Raw genomic sequence first — 17,675 nt, 5'->3', positions numbered from 1 at the left:
TCGACCTTCCAGCCGCGTGAATAAACAGTATCTTATAGATCTTTGCCCAAAGCACAGCGAGATCAAGCGAAATCTTATTCTTTTTTTTTCCACATATTATAGTGCTACCATAGATACCTCATAAAATGTCACGTAGATCTAATTTTAGTTGGGAAAATGTTAAAATGTTGTTTCGTAAGAAAAATTTTACAAGTTTTGTGTACTTAATTTGCGATTTTTGTTTTGTTTTAGATAGTTCTGAATAATTTTGGTTTCGAATTTATTTTGTTTTAGGTATAGAAGGAAAGATGGAGCGATTGTCTACCCAAACGCAGGAATCAGGCTTTGTTTCTATGCATTCTCAACGAAGTTCATCCCAAAGTTATACTACTGCATCCAGTATGACATCCAAGAGATCGTCGCAGCAGAGCAGCATTAGTTATAATTCTCAATCGTTTAGTGCACAGCAACAGTCGTTTTCTCAGACCAAATTATCATCGGATAGTAACGGCTCTATTTTTACACAGAAGACGATGACTAATTCCAAAAGTACTACTAGCGCAACTAACGTGTCTGGAAATGGGGACCCAGCTTTATTAGAGAAACTGGTAAATGTGGGTGTTGTTATGTTTTATTTTATTTTTACTTTTACTTATTTTTTTGTGCTTTAATTTTTGAAATAATTTAATCATTCAATCTGTCTATGGTATGTAGGAAGTGGAATCGATAGTTCCATCCGATTCTAACGGAGCGCCTCCAGCATTGCCAGAGAAGCGATCCAAGCGAAGAAAAGAACGACAACCGTCGCAGTATGACAATGTACCGGAAAATGAGCATTTATCCACATGCAGTTTGCACACTAGTAACGGAGATAGTTCAGATGCCAACAAACCACCCCCTCTGCCTCTAAAGAAGCGTCATAGTAAGTAATCTTTTTAGTAACTATTAATATTGGCAATAAGATTATAAAGAAACCAGAAGAATATTTGATAATGTTGATGGTTGGTGCTTTACTCTTCCACTGTCAATTTCAAGACACACGAATTTTGAGAAATACCACATTAACAAATACTCGCGAGCTAACGTAATAATCTTGCAAAATAATTATAACATAAATAATTCTTTATGTTATTCTTAATTAATACAATCTATCAACACGCAAGTAATAAAACAATGTAGTAGATATTCCAAACTACTTTTTGGTAGTAAATTAAAACTGATGCAATGTTTTATATCCCCCAGTGTTCCAATCAGTGGCATATTCTGGTAAGTGGGATCCTGCCCACACAATTCAACTACCCCCTTGGCAAACACTTTCACGCTAAGTTAATATATCCTATGTTTCACACATTTATATCAGATTTTAATTCCAGGCTTCTCTTGCGGCATGTTTACTGTTATTCTATTTTTATTATCCCTTTATCTCTGATATTTTTACAACATGACATTGTTTGATATTGAGCTTGAATTTTTATTAATAATTGCAGCTTATTCGTGGCTTACTTTTAATTTGCATCATAGACACAATAATATGGTGGTTTTAGCTATGATGCTAAATATTATATTAATCGAAAAATATAATTTTTGATTGATATAATGTACAATGTATATCATCCACATTAATATAACATATATATATCATATTTGGTTGATAATATTTATTTCGTATTGCAGTTTATTGTTACATTAGATCTATTCACATCTAAGATCTTATACATTAAAAACTACATTTTTATCGTGCAATTTAGGAACACACGTATTTTTTTATATTTAAAATACAAAAAATACTACGAGTTTATATAATTCAACACAAATGAATGAAAGGCGGTTCTGGCGAGTGTATGTAGGCGTCGTGATCTTTTTCTAATTAATTTGACCTTTCACACTAATAGTCAGTTAATAGTTACGCTTCATCAGCTGTTGAACAGAGTTAAAGCTTAGTTTCCGTCTTTATGTCAAGACAAACGGGCTTACAGCTGAAAAATGCAGTGAATATTTGAAGTATAAGAATTGTTAATGTGAAGCCTTCTTAACTTATATAACACTTTTAATTAAGTCTGCAATTGTTGGAGCACCTGTTTCCATTGTACAATAGCATAAATTGCTGAAGTATAATATTCACAGCAACACGTAAGATGTTGTTCAAAAGGTTCCACTCTTACTCCAGTGAGTTTAACTTTTCCATTTTTACACACGTGGCTTATCGAAATAACAATTATACAAGATTTGCTTGTGCATCAGTGTTTTCATTGCAATCCACACATACCACATGTGTTTTAATATTTTATTGTGGTATACATCGTGCTTGCATTCATCGATTGTATTATACGGTTGTATTTAAAAAAATTCAGTTTTTACATAGAATAATTTATGATAACAAAAGTTATTCTTCCTAATGAAATTCACGTTAATTCATTCACTTGTACGTATTTCAGTTATGGCGTACATGGAGATGTTCGGAAACTGCTCCCACAGTAATAATGATTTCATCTCTGGTCTTGGTACCCGTCATTCTGTAGCAGCCTACAATTCGATGCAAGCAGAATGGCAGCAGCACGAGATGTCTCTTACCACAGCCCAATCGTGTTCCTTTATGACGCATACTGTGACTGCTCTACACGACAGCTCAAGGTATTATTATTATATAAGTTGTACATTTTTGTTTTTTATCTATTGTATATTTTTATTATTTGCTTTTACTATACAGAGAGTAAAAAGTTTTTATTATACAAAATTTGGCAAGTAACATTGTTAAAGAAAAAAGAATGATCATGAAGTCGTATCTTTTCTAGCCTTTCTGCAACTGCGACGACACCGAGCTCAGTAGAGACAACAAATAATTCTAGTCTGCCCCCGGCATTACCACCAAAGAGATCTCGTTCCATTAAATCAAACCTTACACCTCCACCAATATCACCAAAACCCACTATTAGCATGCAGAGTATTCATAACTCAGATCCTATCGTGACATCAACACCTCTAAAAACAGAGGAGCCAGCGTACGCACATGAAAAGAAAGATGTTACACCTTCCACTCCAGTAAAATTGGTAAACATTAATGTAATAATTTTACTATTGCTCTATTATTCTGGAACTACGACTAATAGGCATTAAGTACTAATATAATTGTCATTTTTTTCGCAGAATAATAATGTTATTATGGACACAGTATTACCATCGTCTAGACCTGCTAGTAACGCACTTTCTTCCATATCAGTCGATGAAAATACTCTTGAATTAAGGGATATCGATCAAGATGATAGCATTTTAGATGAATTAGATATTAGCAAATACTTAGTATTTAAAAAGTCGGATGAAGAAGGTCCAGATATACGTGGTGGACATCCAGATGCATTATTAATCCATGCGACAAAAGCAAATAAACATGGTATGTACTTTTTCTTAATTCATTAAACGTAAGACTTAAAATAATTTTTGAACATTATTTATTACATTATTTATTTATCTTTTTATGCTGCATAGATGAAAAAGAATCAGGTAATTGATGATGAAATATTTAAAATATAACATTACATATATAAAAATAAATATTAATGATAAAGATTAGAGGTAAAGGTGAATGAATTGAATTTTAATAAAAACAATGTATTTTTTGCAGATTTCCTGTACCAAGAAGCGTTTTTAACGACGTATAGAACCTTCATACAACCATTAGAACTAATTCGTAAATTACATAGACGTCATCAACGTTTTTCATGTTCTCCAGATGTTGTCAAACAAAGAGCCGCGCGTGAAGCATTTTCTTTACTTGTTAGAGTCGTTAGTGATTTAACGTAAGTAGAGAATCCATTATATACATTTAATTACGCTCTTATATTCTTAAAGTTTGACTGCGATTTATAATAATATAATTAACTATTTTACAGAATATCTGATCTTGATGATATTCTTCTGCAAACTTTAATGGAATTTGCACAGCAATTAGTGAGCAGCGGAGATCTCACTATGGCCAAAGCGTTGCGAGTTAAAATTTTAGAGAAGCACACTATGAAACAATTACAAGCAGCACAACCAATTCTCTCGTCTCTAAGTGTTACAACGAAACAAGCTTCCCTATTAGATTTTAAAAGCGAACAAATTGCAGAACAAATGACATTGCTTGATGCGGATTTGTTTATGAAAATAGAAATTCCGGAAGTACTGATTTGGGCGCAAGAACAGAACGAAGAGAGAAGTCCGAATCTCACAAGATTTACTGAACATTTTAATAAAATGTCATATTGGGCACGATCTAGGATATTAGAACATCGATTAGAAAATGAGGCGAAAGATAGGGAGAAATATGTCGTAAAGTTTATCAAGATAATGAAGCATCTTAGGAAGATTAATAATTTTAACAGCTATCTCGCATTATTATCTGCATTGGATAGTGCACCTATTAGGAGACTTGAATGGCAAAAACACATTACGGAAGGTCTCAAAGAATATTGCGCTCTCATTGATAGCTCTAGTAGCTTCCGAGCTTATAGGCAAGCTCTAGCGGAAACACAACCGCCCTGTATTCCTTACATGTAAGAATATAAGTACAGTTGTTATTCAGAAATTTTATATATTTCTTTGATTATTAAAAATTTATCTGTACGCGTGCATTTTATTTTAGCGGACTTGTTTTGCAAGATCTTACGTTTGTGCATATTGGAAATAGCGATTTATTACCAGATGGCACTATAAATTTCTCCAAGAGATGGCAACAATTTAATATTGTTGAAAATATGAAAAGATTTAAGAAAGGGTAAGTTTTGCTCACCAAATCCTTAATAAATTTCAATTACTCATATTGCATATAATTATTATTTTACAGCACGTACTCTTTCAAGAAACACGAACGCATTATGACGTTTTTCAACAACTTCAGTGATTTCCTCTGTGAGGAGGCAATGTGGCAGATTTCCGAAAGCATCAAGCCACGTGGTGGCAAGAAAGCACAGTCGCAAAACTAGAATATACCTAACCCTTTCACTGCCTGCGTCTCGAAAGGCTGAAACAGTGAAGTTAGGAAGTTTATATTACTGTAGGTATATACGTTTTTGCGGAAAAAAGAACAGCAGAAATTCTTCTACAACGCTCTAAGAGCGGTGAAAGGGTTAGCGAGTCTACCCCGTTCGTACAGCCTCTGTGAGGTTGTGTCTTATTATATTATCAAACCTCGTGAAAATTTTAGTATGCAAAACTGTGAACTTCATCTTTAACATTTAATATAACATAACGCGTTATTCAACCTAAAGTAATTTGCGAGCATCAATCAGATATCAAAACGTCAAAACTCGGATCCACTAGACAAAAATTTCGACATGTTAGGTAAATTCAATCTCTATCCCAGTGCATTATAACGTATTCGCTATGAGGATATGCAATCTATACTTAACTGTAACAACGTTTATCATAATGTTAATGAAAGAAACCCCGATCTTCAGCTGTTCTAGATACATTTAAGATACAATTTATTTATTTGCCTTTGCTAGCGAATTGTATAAAGTAGTACGTGTTCTTTTTTTTCTTTTTAATTTATTTAGATGTATGTGAACGTCCATTTCTAGCTTTATGTAGGTAAGCGAATTTTTGAGCGTCAACAGAACACTGTTGATTACACAAGGATGAACACCAATTACGTTGATTAATGTAGGACCATTGTAGTCTCGTGTCTGCGCTCTAGCACGCGCATATCGAGACACATGGTACGACTGAGCGCAACTGTTACATATACTATTGTATATGATGATAGAGAAAACACCTTTTTGTTGGCAACTTGTTAATAGGTCTCCGAGCTTTCAGCTTTAAATCACATGATTTACATGGCGATTAGGTAAATTAAATATGAAGTATATAGCACAAAAAAATTAAATACAAATTTGATTTAACTCAATAACTTATCATAGTTATAGGCAGTTCTCTCAATTAAAAATCTCAATTCGATCTCTTCAAAATGAAACACTAACTCTTATATGGTACATTCTGCAGAACAAAGGGGAAAATCAAATTAATTTTGTCACCGTTGAAAGCACACTGTATTTTGTTATTTTCCTTTCCAACATTTAACATGTATCGATACAGCTTTTACCTTAAGATATAACAGTGTGAGAGATGTTGCCATACAATAATTTAGTAATTTGCGTGCCTCGTCTTAAAGAGTGAATCGAGCGAATGAATCCGCCTTTTTATCCCTTTTCAGTTTATTATTTGGCAAAATTATGCTTTACGATTTTTTTTGTAATAATAGCTAGTAAACGCATACCAGTTACAATTTACTGATTCTCAAACTTAATCCTTGATACGCATGTACAATAGCAAGATTTATAATATTTAGTGATACCTACAGCAACAAAAAGGGCCTAAGCATTTAGTTAACAATTGATGTTCTAGTATAAAACACGGGTAATAACAATCCAGACAAATTAATTGCCAAGATAGATACGCGAGGTTTTAAGAGTGTAGTTACAAGGCTGCCATACATATATATATATAGATATAAAAGTTAGTGTCAATAGGCTGAATTCTACAATGTAAACTCTTATCCACAGATTTAGATAGAAAGGAATAATCTGATCTCTTCATCCTTGACAATTGATTACATTTATTTGATGTTTATGGCAACTGCGTATGGAGAAAGGAAAATTCTGATTAAAAACTAATGTGATAAAATTGGCTAATATGTGTAAGCGAAATTGTATATAATATTTTGTTTATTTATGTCACTTATTGGCAATGTAAAATTGTAGAATCTTTTGGAGATATAATTAGCTACACGCATGATATGTAAGTACGTAGTAGCGATAGAGTGCATATATATTAGTATTACTCCCATATATATATCGTAAAATGTTTGGTTCACATCATGCGCGAGTGAATGCGAACGTGCGTCTTATGGTTTTGTCCACTTCAGCTGATGTCAAATAATTTACTTGATGTAGAAGTAAGCAGAGATCTATTAACGCTGTAAATAATTTAATTGTACACATAATTGAATTTACGCGCGTGTATCTACTATTATATCAATAATCGTATATAAATGTACAGTGCATTGAGCTAGTAATTCTTAAGTTGATCGAGAATCATTGTGATGTCATGTTAGGTTCGCACATGCATAATTTTTTTTTTTTATATCATCTTCATTCAATTGTGAGTTGGACGACAAGCGATCACAAGCAGTCGACTTGTATTTTATCTACTTTCTTTTTATCTCTGTCAGATTATTTTCTCAAGGCAGCTATATTTTTACATGTAGGCTTTTAATGACATCTTTACCTTCCGACGTTGATATACAACTGATGTTAATATTTTGTACGATATTTTTGGAAATTCTGGTGATAGTCGAAGAAGCCTTTCTAAGAATATTGTAGGTACGTACCGGGACTGTATCATAATTTCTATAATCGCGCGAAGATTTTTGTTAAAGACTATCGGCAGAATTTCCCCTTTACATATTGCATACGAATAAGTAAAAATATAATTTTAAGTACTGCATTACCAAAATACGAGTGAGATGAATCTATTGAATGTGCAACGAAGAAATTAGACTCGATTTATCGATTTTAGATAGGCAATTAAGCTGCTTCGCGAGTAGGAAATTGAGTTGCTAAGAAAACGGAGAGAACAATTGCTGCAATTGCTTTTTCTTCTTACGCTCGATACGCGACTAATAAACTAGGGTAAGCGGGTAACGTGATCTGTATTTTCTTTTTTTTTCCTATCATTTGCTGAATGTCTTAGCTTCGAAGGAACAGTCTGTAATGGAAATGGACTCTAAAGAGCGATCGCTAAAAATTACAATCGAATACGTGTAATTTATTGCATATACTCGGACTCTAAGGCGAGGCTTATTTGCAACACTCGAAGATCAATCGTACAATATTTATTGCATTGTGTATATATACGTATGTGTTGTTAATCTAGTCTAACAATACGGAACGAACTGCTTTGTCAATATTTAAAACGTACACTTCAGCGTTCGAAGTTCTAAAAGAAGAGAGGGAAAAAAGGAAGAAGAGTAAAATAGGTTTTTCCACGTCGGAAAAACGGGCTCGCGTCGGAATTATTTGGCCCTCCCTACCGTTACGCATGGGCTTCCCTTTTTCTTTCGGCCGAGCGTGAATTTTGCGCGCGGCTCGAAACTCGGATGAAATTGAATCAAATAACTCTCGCCGAACAAATGAATTGACGTTCTTCTGCGTGTAACCGTCGAAGTGGAAGGCGAATGGAACCGTCGCGGGGAACGTACACGGAGGCTCGCGAGGACGGTCGCGATTCCGTCGATTCGTCGTAAAGGAACTCACTCGCACTCGCCGTTGTATCCCGCGTCGGTTTGGACCGCGTCTTTCGCCCGTAGCGAATACCGATAAGTAAACCGAAACATAATATATCCGTAATAATCGCTATCGATGTGTTTTACCAAGTCCTTCGTCGAAAGATTACATGTATGTAACTTTGCACTCGCGTAGATCTCACGGTAAATATTTAGGAAAGTATCACGTATACATAGGAGTACGTATCCCGTTTGTACGTCTCGACGCTTCTCGTTGATTTATTTCGTATTTATTGCCAGCAGCGACAAACACGACATATCCGTAAAACGCTACTTATAGGACGATAAATATTAGAGGAGGAGGAGAGCGAGTGAGATGTGTGTATTAAGATACTGTCTGAAATAATACAACTTTAACGGTCCAGAAATTGATTTGGTTGCTTACGCCGCGTAATTGCAAGCACAATTATATATATATATATATATATATATATATATACACATACAGAATGTTTTAGAAATTATAGGTGGTCAAATTTCAGGAACTTATTCTCTTTATCATATGGATGAAAAAAAATCATAAACATAAATTAAGAAACGCTTTCTGTCTGCGTTATTTTTTGTTTACAGCAAAATTTTTTAATAATGTACTGATTGATGGATTGACCAATGGGGACCAATTACATGGTCTGCACGTTCTCCCGATTTAAATCCTTTGGATTTTTGTTTATGGGAGATATTTTTTAAGACTCGTCTATGATATTCTTGTTGTTGCTGTGGAGATTCTTCGAAATATTTTATCGCTTATGAGAAAATTCGAAAATTTTTGAACGTTTTAGATGATTTAGTCCGTGAGAGGTTGGTGTGAGACGGAAGGAAGTCGTTTCTAGCAATTTCTTTAACGAAGTGTTCTCGCCGATTTTTACTGTAAACAAAAAATATTTATAGTTCAGAAAGGAAGCGTTTCCGAACCCTGGTGAAAAAATTTCTCATATTTTCTCAGAAATTTGGTAAGAATTGACACTTGTGAAAAATTCTGAAAAAATATGTAAAATATATAAAATTTCTCAGATACTTTCAGACATAATTGGATAAGGATTTTCGGAATATTTCAGTATCTGGATGTATGAAAATTTCTGATAAACTGCATAGATTTCCTCATATTTATTCAGATTTCTACAAAAATATGTTGGCGGGAAAAATCTGGAATATTTTATTATTATTTTATCTGAGTTTTTCTGAAAAATTTTGAGCGTTTTGAGAAAATTTGAAAATTTTTATATAAATTCTGGTTATGTAATAATATGAAAAATTGTAACTATTGTAAGACATTTTTCCACCAGGGAATCCACACTTTTTCCAACAATGGAACTTTTTCCCATTCTTATCTGAGTAGAATAAAGGTTTTATTTAAAGTTTGACGAACCATTTCTGAAACATCCTGCATATGTACAAACACACAGACACACACGCAGAGTGCAGAGAAAACGAATCACGTGCATTTAAAATAGCCGAGATTGTTAACTTGAGAGCTGTTTCAGTTAAAGATACAAAACTAATTGCAATCCGTAAGAATCGGCTTTTCAAGATGCGCATACGATTCAACGTGGAGGATACAGATCTGAGCATGTGTCCAGTGTATCCGTGGAACAATAGTCAATAAAAAATCAGCAATTTTCAGTCTGTACGTAAAGAGAGAAATGAAAGAGGAAGCACAGCGGTATAAAAATCGATCTTTCGAGCGCTCATGTTTCGAAAATATAAGCAATATCTCGCTGCATTTAACAGGAAAATTCCTTCGGGCTCTGTGTCACACGAGTACAGCTACTTCGTAGCGATCGCCAGGCGACGACCTTTGGAATTTGTTAAAATGCATAATCATATACACCGCGATATAAGGGATCCAATCGCGACGCCATTCCCTCGATCGTTTCCCGATCGACGGCGTCGAATCTTTATATAACTCGCGATACACGCGTACATTCAATATTCGTGTATCTGTCAGAAGCGTACAGGGCGTACTTTTTAAACTGTTTAGACGTCGAGAGGAAGGCGGGCAGGTTGTCGAGTACGCAATATCCCGTTCAATATCTTACGGAATAATATGTGTCTCGTACAGGGATTTAACGAAACTCGTGCACCATAACGGGGTGATTATTGAGAAAGGGGAAAAAAAACAGAAGCGAATTGATCAAGCATATCATTTGTAAGTAACGTGATATTACTAAGTGTCTCCGCGACGTCCCTCTTGACTGCGCTACGTAACGATAGCCGTGGCAGGTTTTAACCGAGACACACACACACACACACACACACACATACACAAAAATCGAACAATCATGCTCATACGCGTATTCTCATCGTATACATTATACAATTTATTCCGTAGTCTATCGTCATATTTTTCTATCTGTATTTTTAGTATGCAGGTCGTACATCGCGACATTGTACGTCACGGTACGACGGATACCTTACAATTTGGGCGATCTTTCCATGTCGATGCGATTAATGTTCAATCGTCCCTTTGCGAGATATCTTGCGCGGATATATTTTCCCCTCCTTCCTTTGTATTACGGACACATTGACGATTTGTATGCGTAAAAAGTTTTTGGGTCAAATGTTATTGCTTTCTTTGTAATGAATGTACGAAGAAGTGAAATAAAAATGTGTTAGTCGATGGTACTTCCACCAATTTTGTAGCCAGTCTCGGTTACCTTCAATAAAAAAGAAAAAAATATATATATCTATATATATAAAATAAGCGAATTAACAGATCAGAGGCTTTCATAGACGTGATATCAGTCTAATATCTACGAAGAACGATAATTGCGATAGTAAGATATTTAAAGAAATTGAGTTTTAAAGAATTTTTAAAATCTTCAAGTCTGTTGCGACTATGGACTATGGAACGTCATTTATCGTAGAAAACATTAGGTTTTTTTATATTTCGCTAAATATTATGAAATTGGGATCGTTTGTGATCGAAGTTTGAGCCTATGGATTAATTAATCTTGGTAAAATATTAATTAGCAATTTATTGCTTCTTCATAAAATGGAGATTGAAGACTATAATACAAATAGAGAAAGAAGAAAGAAACTAAAGTTATAACAAGTGATGAAAATTCAGATGTTACAGAAACATAATAAAGACACATGTTGTAATATAAATATCATTCATATATTACAACTCATGTTCATATATATCAGACACTGCTGTATTTAAATCTGTTGTCTAATCGAGGCTACTTGTCCCATCTTCACGAATCTGCTGGGTCAAATGTATAATGCACTACACCCTTCTTCGGCATCTGTTGCGCCATCTGAAACATATGTATTCATAAAGTACCGAAATATCTAGTTAACCACCGATTTGTAATCATTAACAAGTACTGACTCTTGGTATGAATGTCTTATAGGGTTCTAACAAGTAAGTGATCGTCGCGCAACCGATCATAGTTGCAAAAAATATCGCCGTTCCCACATACAGATTGATCCTGTAGTTGTAGCCATAACTGAAGCGATCCTCGCCCATAATTTCAAACTGATCGTGTAGCTAGAAAGGAAAACACGGGGACGCTGGAGAACGTGATAGACAAATTTCAGAGGTATGTAAATTCGTAACACGTAAACTCACCGTCTCACGATAATTTTTCTTGTATAGTGGTATGTCGTACGGATAGTACGGGTCTTTAGCGGCCGGTCCTACCATGGGCAGCTGCGGGTAATCACCGGTGAATTTCCCAACGTCGTCTCGATAAGGCTTATACTCCTTCGGATGCAAATTGTATTTCTCGGCAATTTTGTCATGATCCTTCTCCGAATATTTCCCCGGTCTCCAAAGGTAGTTCCATGGATTCGCTGATGGCAAACAGTATACGGAACTTTGTCAGTTTCATCCTCGCTACGTAATTATTCGGATAAATCCTCCAATGATTCCTTTATGGATTTCCCACACGTTTTCATACACGCGTTTCTACAACACGTCTTTACATCGAGTTTTACTCTATAATTTTCCACTAAATACGATACACATGACAATTTAATTATATAATAACAGCAATCCTAACCTCATCGCGGTACTCGGCGGAGCAACAGCTTCGTTACACAAAGCGTGATGAGAAGCAAATTGAAGTGGACATGTACAGTTACTTACGTCTGTCGGAAGAACATCTCACCGCGGCGTATAGACACGCTTTGTTTCGCAACAACTGCGTTGACAGTCCGCCGAGCTCCCTCGTCAAAGCCATCTTATCTTGTTGTGGTTGTGTTGCTTGTAGCGTTTTTTCTTGGCTGCACTACCGCCCACTAGTGCAACACTAGTGGGCGATAGTGCAGCCAAGAAAAAACGCTATTGGTGTTGCTCACTGCCGCTGCGTGAGCATGCGTATTGCGTGACAGTCGTGACAGCGTGAGCAAAATATTAAAAATTTGTTCTTTGCAGCTGCACCACGGTGCTTACTTTCTGCACTTACAATGAGACAGATATATATAACTGGACGATAGAGAGAAGGATAAAAATGTATCTGTTCTTTATAATTTGTATTTTCTGTACGTTCCTCTCTTTCTCTCCAACGTCTACTTGCATATCTACTCTATTTTGAGTGCAGCGAGTACAACATAGTGCAGCTACAAAGAATATCGGTTATCGGAGTTTTCTTTAATCGGAGTTTGGTCAAAGTCGCCCTCGAATTGTGTCTACGGATCACGGAAGATTTAACCTGCCGGTTACTCGATAACGCGGTTTAACCGCCCCGCCTTGCTCGAAATCTCGCGTTACATATTTTGATACTTTGCGATGCGTATCTTCGCCGCGCCGGAGAACGTTCCGTTAGCTCGGCTCGCGTTTGTTCGGCCCGCGCGCTCTCGTCGGCTCGCTGCGGAAGCGACGCGAACGCCATGTTCGGCCATTGGCTGGGGCGAAGCGAACCTCTACGGAGAGCCGAGAGTGGAAGTATGGCCGACAGCGTGCGTTTCTCGGAGTCGTTCGGCGCAACGTAGCTAAACTCTCGCGCGTTCCCCGTATCTCTGTTAAGAAGTGCGCGCGTGCGGTGGCACACGCGGCAATGAATCCGGCTTGGTCGCCGCGATAACGTGGAGCCCGGAACGGTACGTAGAGCTCACCCCCGGGAGACGGGCGGCACCGTTGGATTCCAACGGGATGCGCGCACCGCGCTGAACACCGCGCTTCGTCAGCCACTACTCCGGTTTACCTTTCGGCTTCTTGTCTCCAGCCGCAGAAACGATCGCGTTTATTTGTCGCCAAGTGGCCGGAGCGATCGGCGCGGTGTTCTCGAGCGCGGTGCGTCGCCCTGCTTGACTTTCGAGTTCAGAACAATCCGCCTTCGACATCGAAAGACGAGAAAGAGAGAAAGACAGAGAGAGAGTGAGAGGGAAAGAGAGAGGTGGAATATTCTGTCGTAAGGCCTCTTGGATGCAAAAACTCCCTCGAGCGAGCTGTGGTGTCTTTCGAACGCCCAAGTGTGTATCTATTTGAAGTAGTTGAATTGTTGAGTGCGTTACTGGCACTTATTAAGAGCACTTATTGCTTGAGCGAAGTCAGATTTCCGAGATACAATCATTTCTCGTGGATAGTTGTGACGAATTCTAACGCTTGCATTTTGTTGTGACTTTCAGGAAGTGATCCTTAGATAAACTGAAACCTTTTGAACGTAATAATATGGCGAGCCCTTCGCCGCAGTCCTCGCCCATGCCACCACCGCAAGCACCTAGCCCGATGGGCCCTCCGCAACAGGCGCCGTCCCCGTCCAATGCACAGGGCAGTCCGATGGGACCGCCGCAGCATCATCCTCACAGCCCGACGCAAGGTTATCAAGGTGGCCCGCCAGGAGGACCACCTATGTCGCAACCGCCGCAACAACCGCCACCTCAGCAGCAGAGTTATTCACCCCACCCACAGCAAATGCCACCTAATATGGGTCCACAGGTATGATTTATAGGCTGCGATAACTGTATCTATCTCCTTTTCTTTGAGTTACGTTTTATTAGTGCATTTTTTTTCTTTTTTTTTCTTGGAAAGATCAGAAGGAATCTGGTGCCTTCGACCATACCTTTTGGTCATATAATACAGTTAGTAGTCGTGCATGTACAGGCATATATTATGAGGTAAGAGTGAAGAGAAGTTTTTTATTATGGTATTGATTGATTGGAATTAATGTGTGTGTGTGTGTTTGTGTGTGTGTTGAAAGTCAATGTGATATAAATTTGATATTTATTTATTATCAGTATTAAGAACATTTATTATTTATTTTAATTCTAATATAACTATTGAAATGTACAGTAACTATCAGTAACTATCAGTGCAAGAAGGAAGTACATAATATATCAGTCCTGAGATACAATCTTCTAAATCTTGTAAATTTAATACAGCTTTAAACCACATTTAGTATAATACTGTGTTTTTAAGTTTGCATGTAGTATATACATATGCATTGTTATAACATGATATGCAATGTACACTCATATGCCAGTAATTAACGCAAGTTTTTGTTAAGTATCTCGGAATCAGCTTTCTTAATAAGATCCACAAGTTGTTGTGCAATTTGCTGATTGCATGCCGCTATAACCCTCGGGGTCATTAGATCCAGTTCTCCTCCTGTAAATTGTATAAATTTTCGGCATTTAATAGATTTTTTAAATATGATACAATAAAATAAAATTTAGTAAGTTTTAAAATCGAAATAATCGGCAAACTAAATTCGTGATAATTATGGGATTACAAAATGGGATTGTAAAAATTACAAAAGAGTAATATTTACCAGTGGTGTCTATCACAACTCCACCTGCTTCTTCGATTATTAGTTTTCCTGCTGCAACATCCCAAGCATCTATACCTTCAATATGATATGCCTCCACAGCTCCCATTGCTACGTAACACAATGTGAGCGCTGCTGTTCCTAGCGATCTTATTCTGAAAGAGAAACAATTTGTTATTAATAGTCTTTGAGCTGATTTATACATATACATATATGCATTATTATAGTGCAATGTACACTACATATGTCAATAATGAATGCAAGTTTTTGTTAAGTATCTCGGAATTGGCTCGGAATATATACACACATTAACACACGATTAAAAAATGTCTTTCAAAAATACATTACCCATGAGTGCCTTGTATTAAAGCGTGCATTCTGCTGTACACGCTGGTCAAGTGCTGAGGATCTTTCGCGAGCCACGGTTCCATGGCCACTAATGATTGAGATATGTCTGGAAAGAATAGACATATTACAATATTACACGTTCCAAGTATCTTACATATTAAAACTAATTATTTGGGCGGACAGAGCAAACAGACATATTATAGCTATCTGACATTTGAAAGTGATTACTTTATGAAGGACGCAACATTAACTGATGTATTGTACATATAGCTTAGTCTGCGGTTTTAATGGATATTAAATAACCTTCCACTGGACCGTAAAACGATGTATTTCTTACACTCATTTTTAGCAAGGCCACCGTAATGTAGTAATATGTGAAAATTATATTCATATGTTTCTGTGCTATTACACGTTGCTTGGAAACATACTATTGTATGCATGATTCTAATATGAAAACACTTTAAGTGTATAGAATGGCTTACCTTTCGTGTCAGAGGTTTTTATGGGCTTTCCATTAAGGAAGGCACCGCAGTGTCTTCTCGCCGAGAAGAATTGCCTCATAAGGGGATTGTATATTATTCCGATTTCCACTCTTTTGTTTACTAATAACGCTAAAGAGATGCACGTGTGTGGAAACCGGTGTACAAAGTTGGTGGTACCGTCTATCGGGTCTATTATCCATGTAGGATCATTGGTCAGTTGCGGTAGGCAGCCTTCCTTCGCTGCCGTTTCTTCTCCGATAAATCTGAAAGATTGAATCTTGTTACAGCCACCTTGTTACTGACTTGTCATTGGCAGTTAACAGTTAAGTGTCTATTAATCACTGCACTAACTTACTTGTGCGATGGAAACTGTATGGACAATTGTTTTATTAATTTATCTTCTATCTTGCGGTCGTATTCCGTGACAAGATCCCAGTCAATCCCCTTACTTTTGATATTTTTTCTACAACTGATACCATCTTCTATTATCTGTAAAAGATGAAATCCTCTTTCAATACATTTCGTGTAAATTCTTGTATTATTCAACATCGCTTTTTTTTTTATCGGGAAAAGTGAACTATGTATGAATATTTGACTATCGAGAGTCTTTTTAGGGAGAGATATGATCAATTTGGAATTCATTTTTCTTTAGTGAAAATATAATTTGTTGCCTCCAATTTTTTGTATCGCATATCTTTATAGTTAAGCTCCAAATTAAGAGTCTATTAAAGTCTATTGAGAAAATTAGCTAAAAAATATAGTTTTGTTATTTTTGGGTAAGTTTTTCTTTTCTAATTATAACTCGGAAATTAATATATCCAATATTTTTGTTAACAAAAAATCCCGAATTGGATCAATGAATCTATTAAAAGAGTTCTTGATAGGTTTTATGATATTAAATTTTTATATATAATGCATGAAAAAGAAAAATATAAAATCGTGAAATCACGAAAATTAATTGGAAAATAATTTGACAATCTGTATGTGTTTTGAATGTACATGATTGTAAACTTAAATAATGATTTACTAAATAATTTGATTAATACGAATAAATTTAATAATTTAGTCTCAATCTCAAATTCACATTTGCTACTATTATTACATACATATATATAGTGGCAAATTTGTAGAATTGCATATATATAATAGTAGTTAATTCCATAGAATCAAAAAATGTACAACTGATAAAAGTTACGTCTATAGCACACTGAAATTCTCAAACATAGATAATTGATATCTGATAATTCAGTTCTCTTATTTGCATCGAAATGATTACTAAACAAATATTAATTAGATTGAATCAAGTCAATCTTAATATCTCGTGACTTGGCAGCTATCTCATGAATATATATCTAGCTATCGCGCTATCTCGCAATATGAGCTTTCGCTTATCATATTTCTTTTGAATAATAACGCACCTTTCCTGCATACAAAACCAACTCTTCAGCGATTCTGTAGTATTCGTCCAAATTATTTAACTCGCACATCTTTACCGATTGTTCCTGCTTTTCTGGTACGATAGAACAGAGAACGATCGGGGAGTTTATAAACACTTGCACAACTCGGTTTTGCAAATACTCGTCGACTCGGTATCAGGGCGCCGACTGACTGATACACCACGAGACTCTGTCAACGTGCCAGGTCGGATGCGCGAATGAACGTCGTAGGTAGGAACGGCCGAAACTTATCTGATCGCGAAAGTTTTATGCCGTTCGCGATATGACGTCAGAGCGCACACCTGTACATTGTCGTAAGTTGATTACGCACGAGCGCCGAAGCGAGTCTGAGGTCTACATCCTAATCATGATTTCGCTTGACTTTCCGTGAAAATCG

The 17,675-nt window shown here is 36.3% G+C and overlaps 4 protein-coding genes across 26 annotated transcripts in view; 2 read left to right on the top strand and 2 right to left on the bottom strand.

Moving 5' to 3' along the window:
• Positions 1-10,921, top strand: part of C3g (C3G guanyl-nucleotide exchange factor) — a 72,736-nt gene extending 61,815 nt beyond the window's left edge. For 12 of the 17 annotated variants that reach the window (XM_071702142.1, XM_071702130.1, XM_071702133.1 and 9 more), the window contains 11 exons: positions 274-593; positions 694-901; positions 1,222-1,245; positions 2,415-2,610; positions 2,772-3,039; positions 3,124-3,367; positions 3,463-3,477; positions 3,599-3,773; positions 3,867-4,511; positions 4,601-4,732; positions 4,802-10,921. In XM_071702142.1, coding sequence (XP_071558243.1) covers positions 274-593; positions 694-901; positions 1,222-1,245; positions 2,415-2,610; positions 2,772-3,039; positions 3,124-3,367; positions 3,463-3,477; positions 3,599-3,773; positions 3,867-4,511; positions 4,601-4,732; positions 4,802-4,940 — 2,366 coding nt within the window. In that variant the 3' untranslated portion in view covers positions 4,941-10,921. The remainder of the gene's footprint in view (positions 1-273; positions 594-693; positions 902-1,221; positions 1,246-2,414; positions 2,611-2,771; positions 3,040-3,123; positions 3,368-3,462; positions 3,478-3,598; positions 3,774-3,866; positions 4,512-4,600; positions 4,733-4,801) is intronic. The other 5 variants (XM_071702136.1, XM_071702137.1, XM_071702139.1 and 2 more) reach the window with 5 other exon arrangements.
• A 333-nt stretch (positions 10,922-11,254) lies between these two features.
• On the bottom strand, positions 11,255-12,554 carry Nd-ashi (NADH:ubiquinone oxidoreductase subunit ASHI). Its single transcript, XM_071702154.1, has 4 exons — positions 12,393-12,554; positions 11,874-12,097; positions 11,634-11,792; positions 11,255-11,559 (listed from the first exon to the last, which is right to left on the bottom strand). Exons 1-4 carry the CDS (start codon positions 12,484-12,486, stop codon positions 11,497-11,499), a joined length of 540 nt encoding a protein of 179 aa, XP_071558255.1. The 5' UTR covers positions 12,487-12,554; the 3' UTR covers positions 11,255-11,496.
• The window catches only part of Brm (ATP-dependent helicase brm), a 29,015-nt gene continuing 23,162 nt past the window's right edge, over positions 11,823-17,675 (top strand). For 2 of the 7 annotated variants that reach the window (XM_071702126.1, XM_071702119.1), the window contains exons 1-3: positions 13,140-13,345; positions 13,874-14,183; positions 14,282-14,362. In XM_071702126.1, the coding sequence (XP_071558227.1) occupies positions 13,917-14,183; positions 14,282-14,362 (348 nt within the window). In that variant the 5' untranslated portion in view covers positions 13,140-13,345; positions 13,874-13,916. Of the gene's footprint in view, positions 11,845-13,139; positions 13,718-13,873; positions 14,184-14,281; positions 14,363-17,675 lie in introns of those variants that run through there. The other 5 variants (XM_071702121.1, XM_071702120.1, XM_071702122.1 and 2 more) reach the window with 5 other exon arrangements.
• LOC139770283 (inositol monophosphatase 1-like) lies at positions 14,457-17,476 on the bottom strand. The gene is made up of 6 exons (XM_071702149.1): positions 17,261-17,476; positions 16,198-16,331; positions 15,843-16,105; positions 15,361-15,466; positions 15,016-15,167; positions 14,457-14,852 (listed from the first exon to the last, which is right to left on the bottom strand). Exons 1-6 carry the CDS (start codon positions 17,327-17,329, stop codon positions 14,731-14,733), a joined length of 846 nt encoding a protein of 281 aa, XP_071558250.1. The 5' UTR covers positions 17,330-17,476; the 3' UTR covers positions 14,457-14,730.

The sequence above is a fragment of the Temnothorax nylanderi genome, unplaced genomic scaffold (genome assembly GCF_030848795.1).
Source record: "Temnothorax nylanderi isolate EJ_2023f unplaced genomic scaffold, tnyl_v1.0 TNYL_tig0028_pilon, whole genome shotgun sequence".
Classification (NCBI taxonomy): domain Eukaryota; kingdom Metazoa; phylum Arthropoda; class Insecta; order Hymenoptera; family Formicidae; genus Temnothorax; species Temnothorax nylanderi.
This window is presented reverse-complemented; position numbering and strand designations above follow the sequence as displayed.

Coding starts and splice junctions, on each gene's coding strand:
- LOC139770283 (XM_071702149.1), bottom strand. CDS start 17,329: ATGTGCGAGTTAAATAATTTGGACGAATACTACAGAATCGCTGAAGAG. Junction 16,332..17,260: donor TGGTTTTGTATGCAGGAAAG/GTGCGTTATTAT, acceptor CATCTTTTACAG/ATAATAGAAGATGGTATCAG. Junction 14,853..15,015: donor AGTTGTGATAGACACCACTG/GTAAATATTACT, acceptor TACAATTTACAG/GAGGAGAACTGGATCTAATG.
- Nd-ashi (XM_071702154.1), bottom strand. CDS start 12,486: ATGGCTTTGACGAGGGAGCTCGGCGGACTGTCAACGCAGTTGTTGCGA. Junction 11,793..11,873: donor AGAAAAATTATCGTGAGACG/GTGAGTTTACGT, acceptor TTTCCTTTCTAG/CTACACGATCAGTTTGAAAT. Junction 11,560..11,633: donor ATAAGACATTCATACCAAGA/GTCAGTACTTGT, acceptor CATATGTTTCAG/ATGGCGCAACAGATGCCGAA.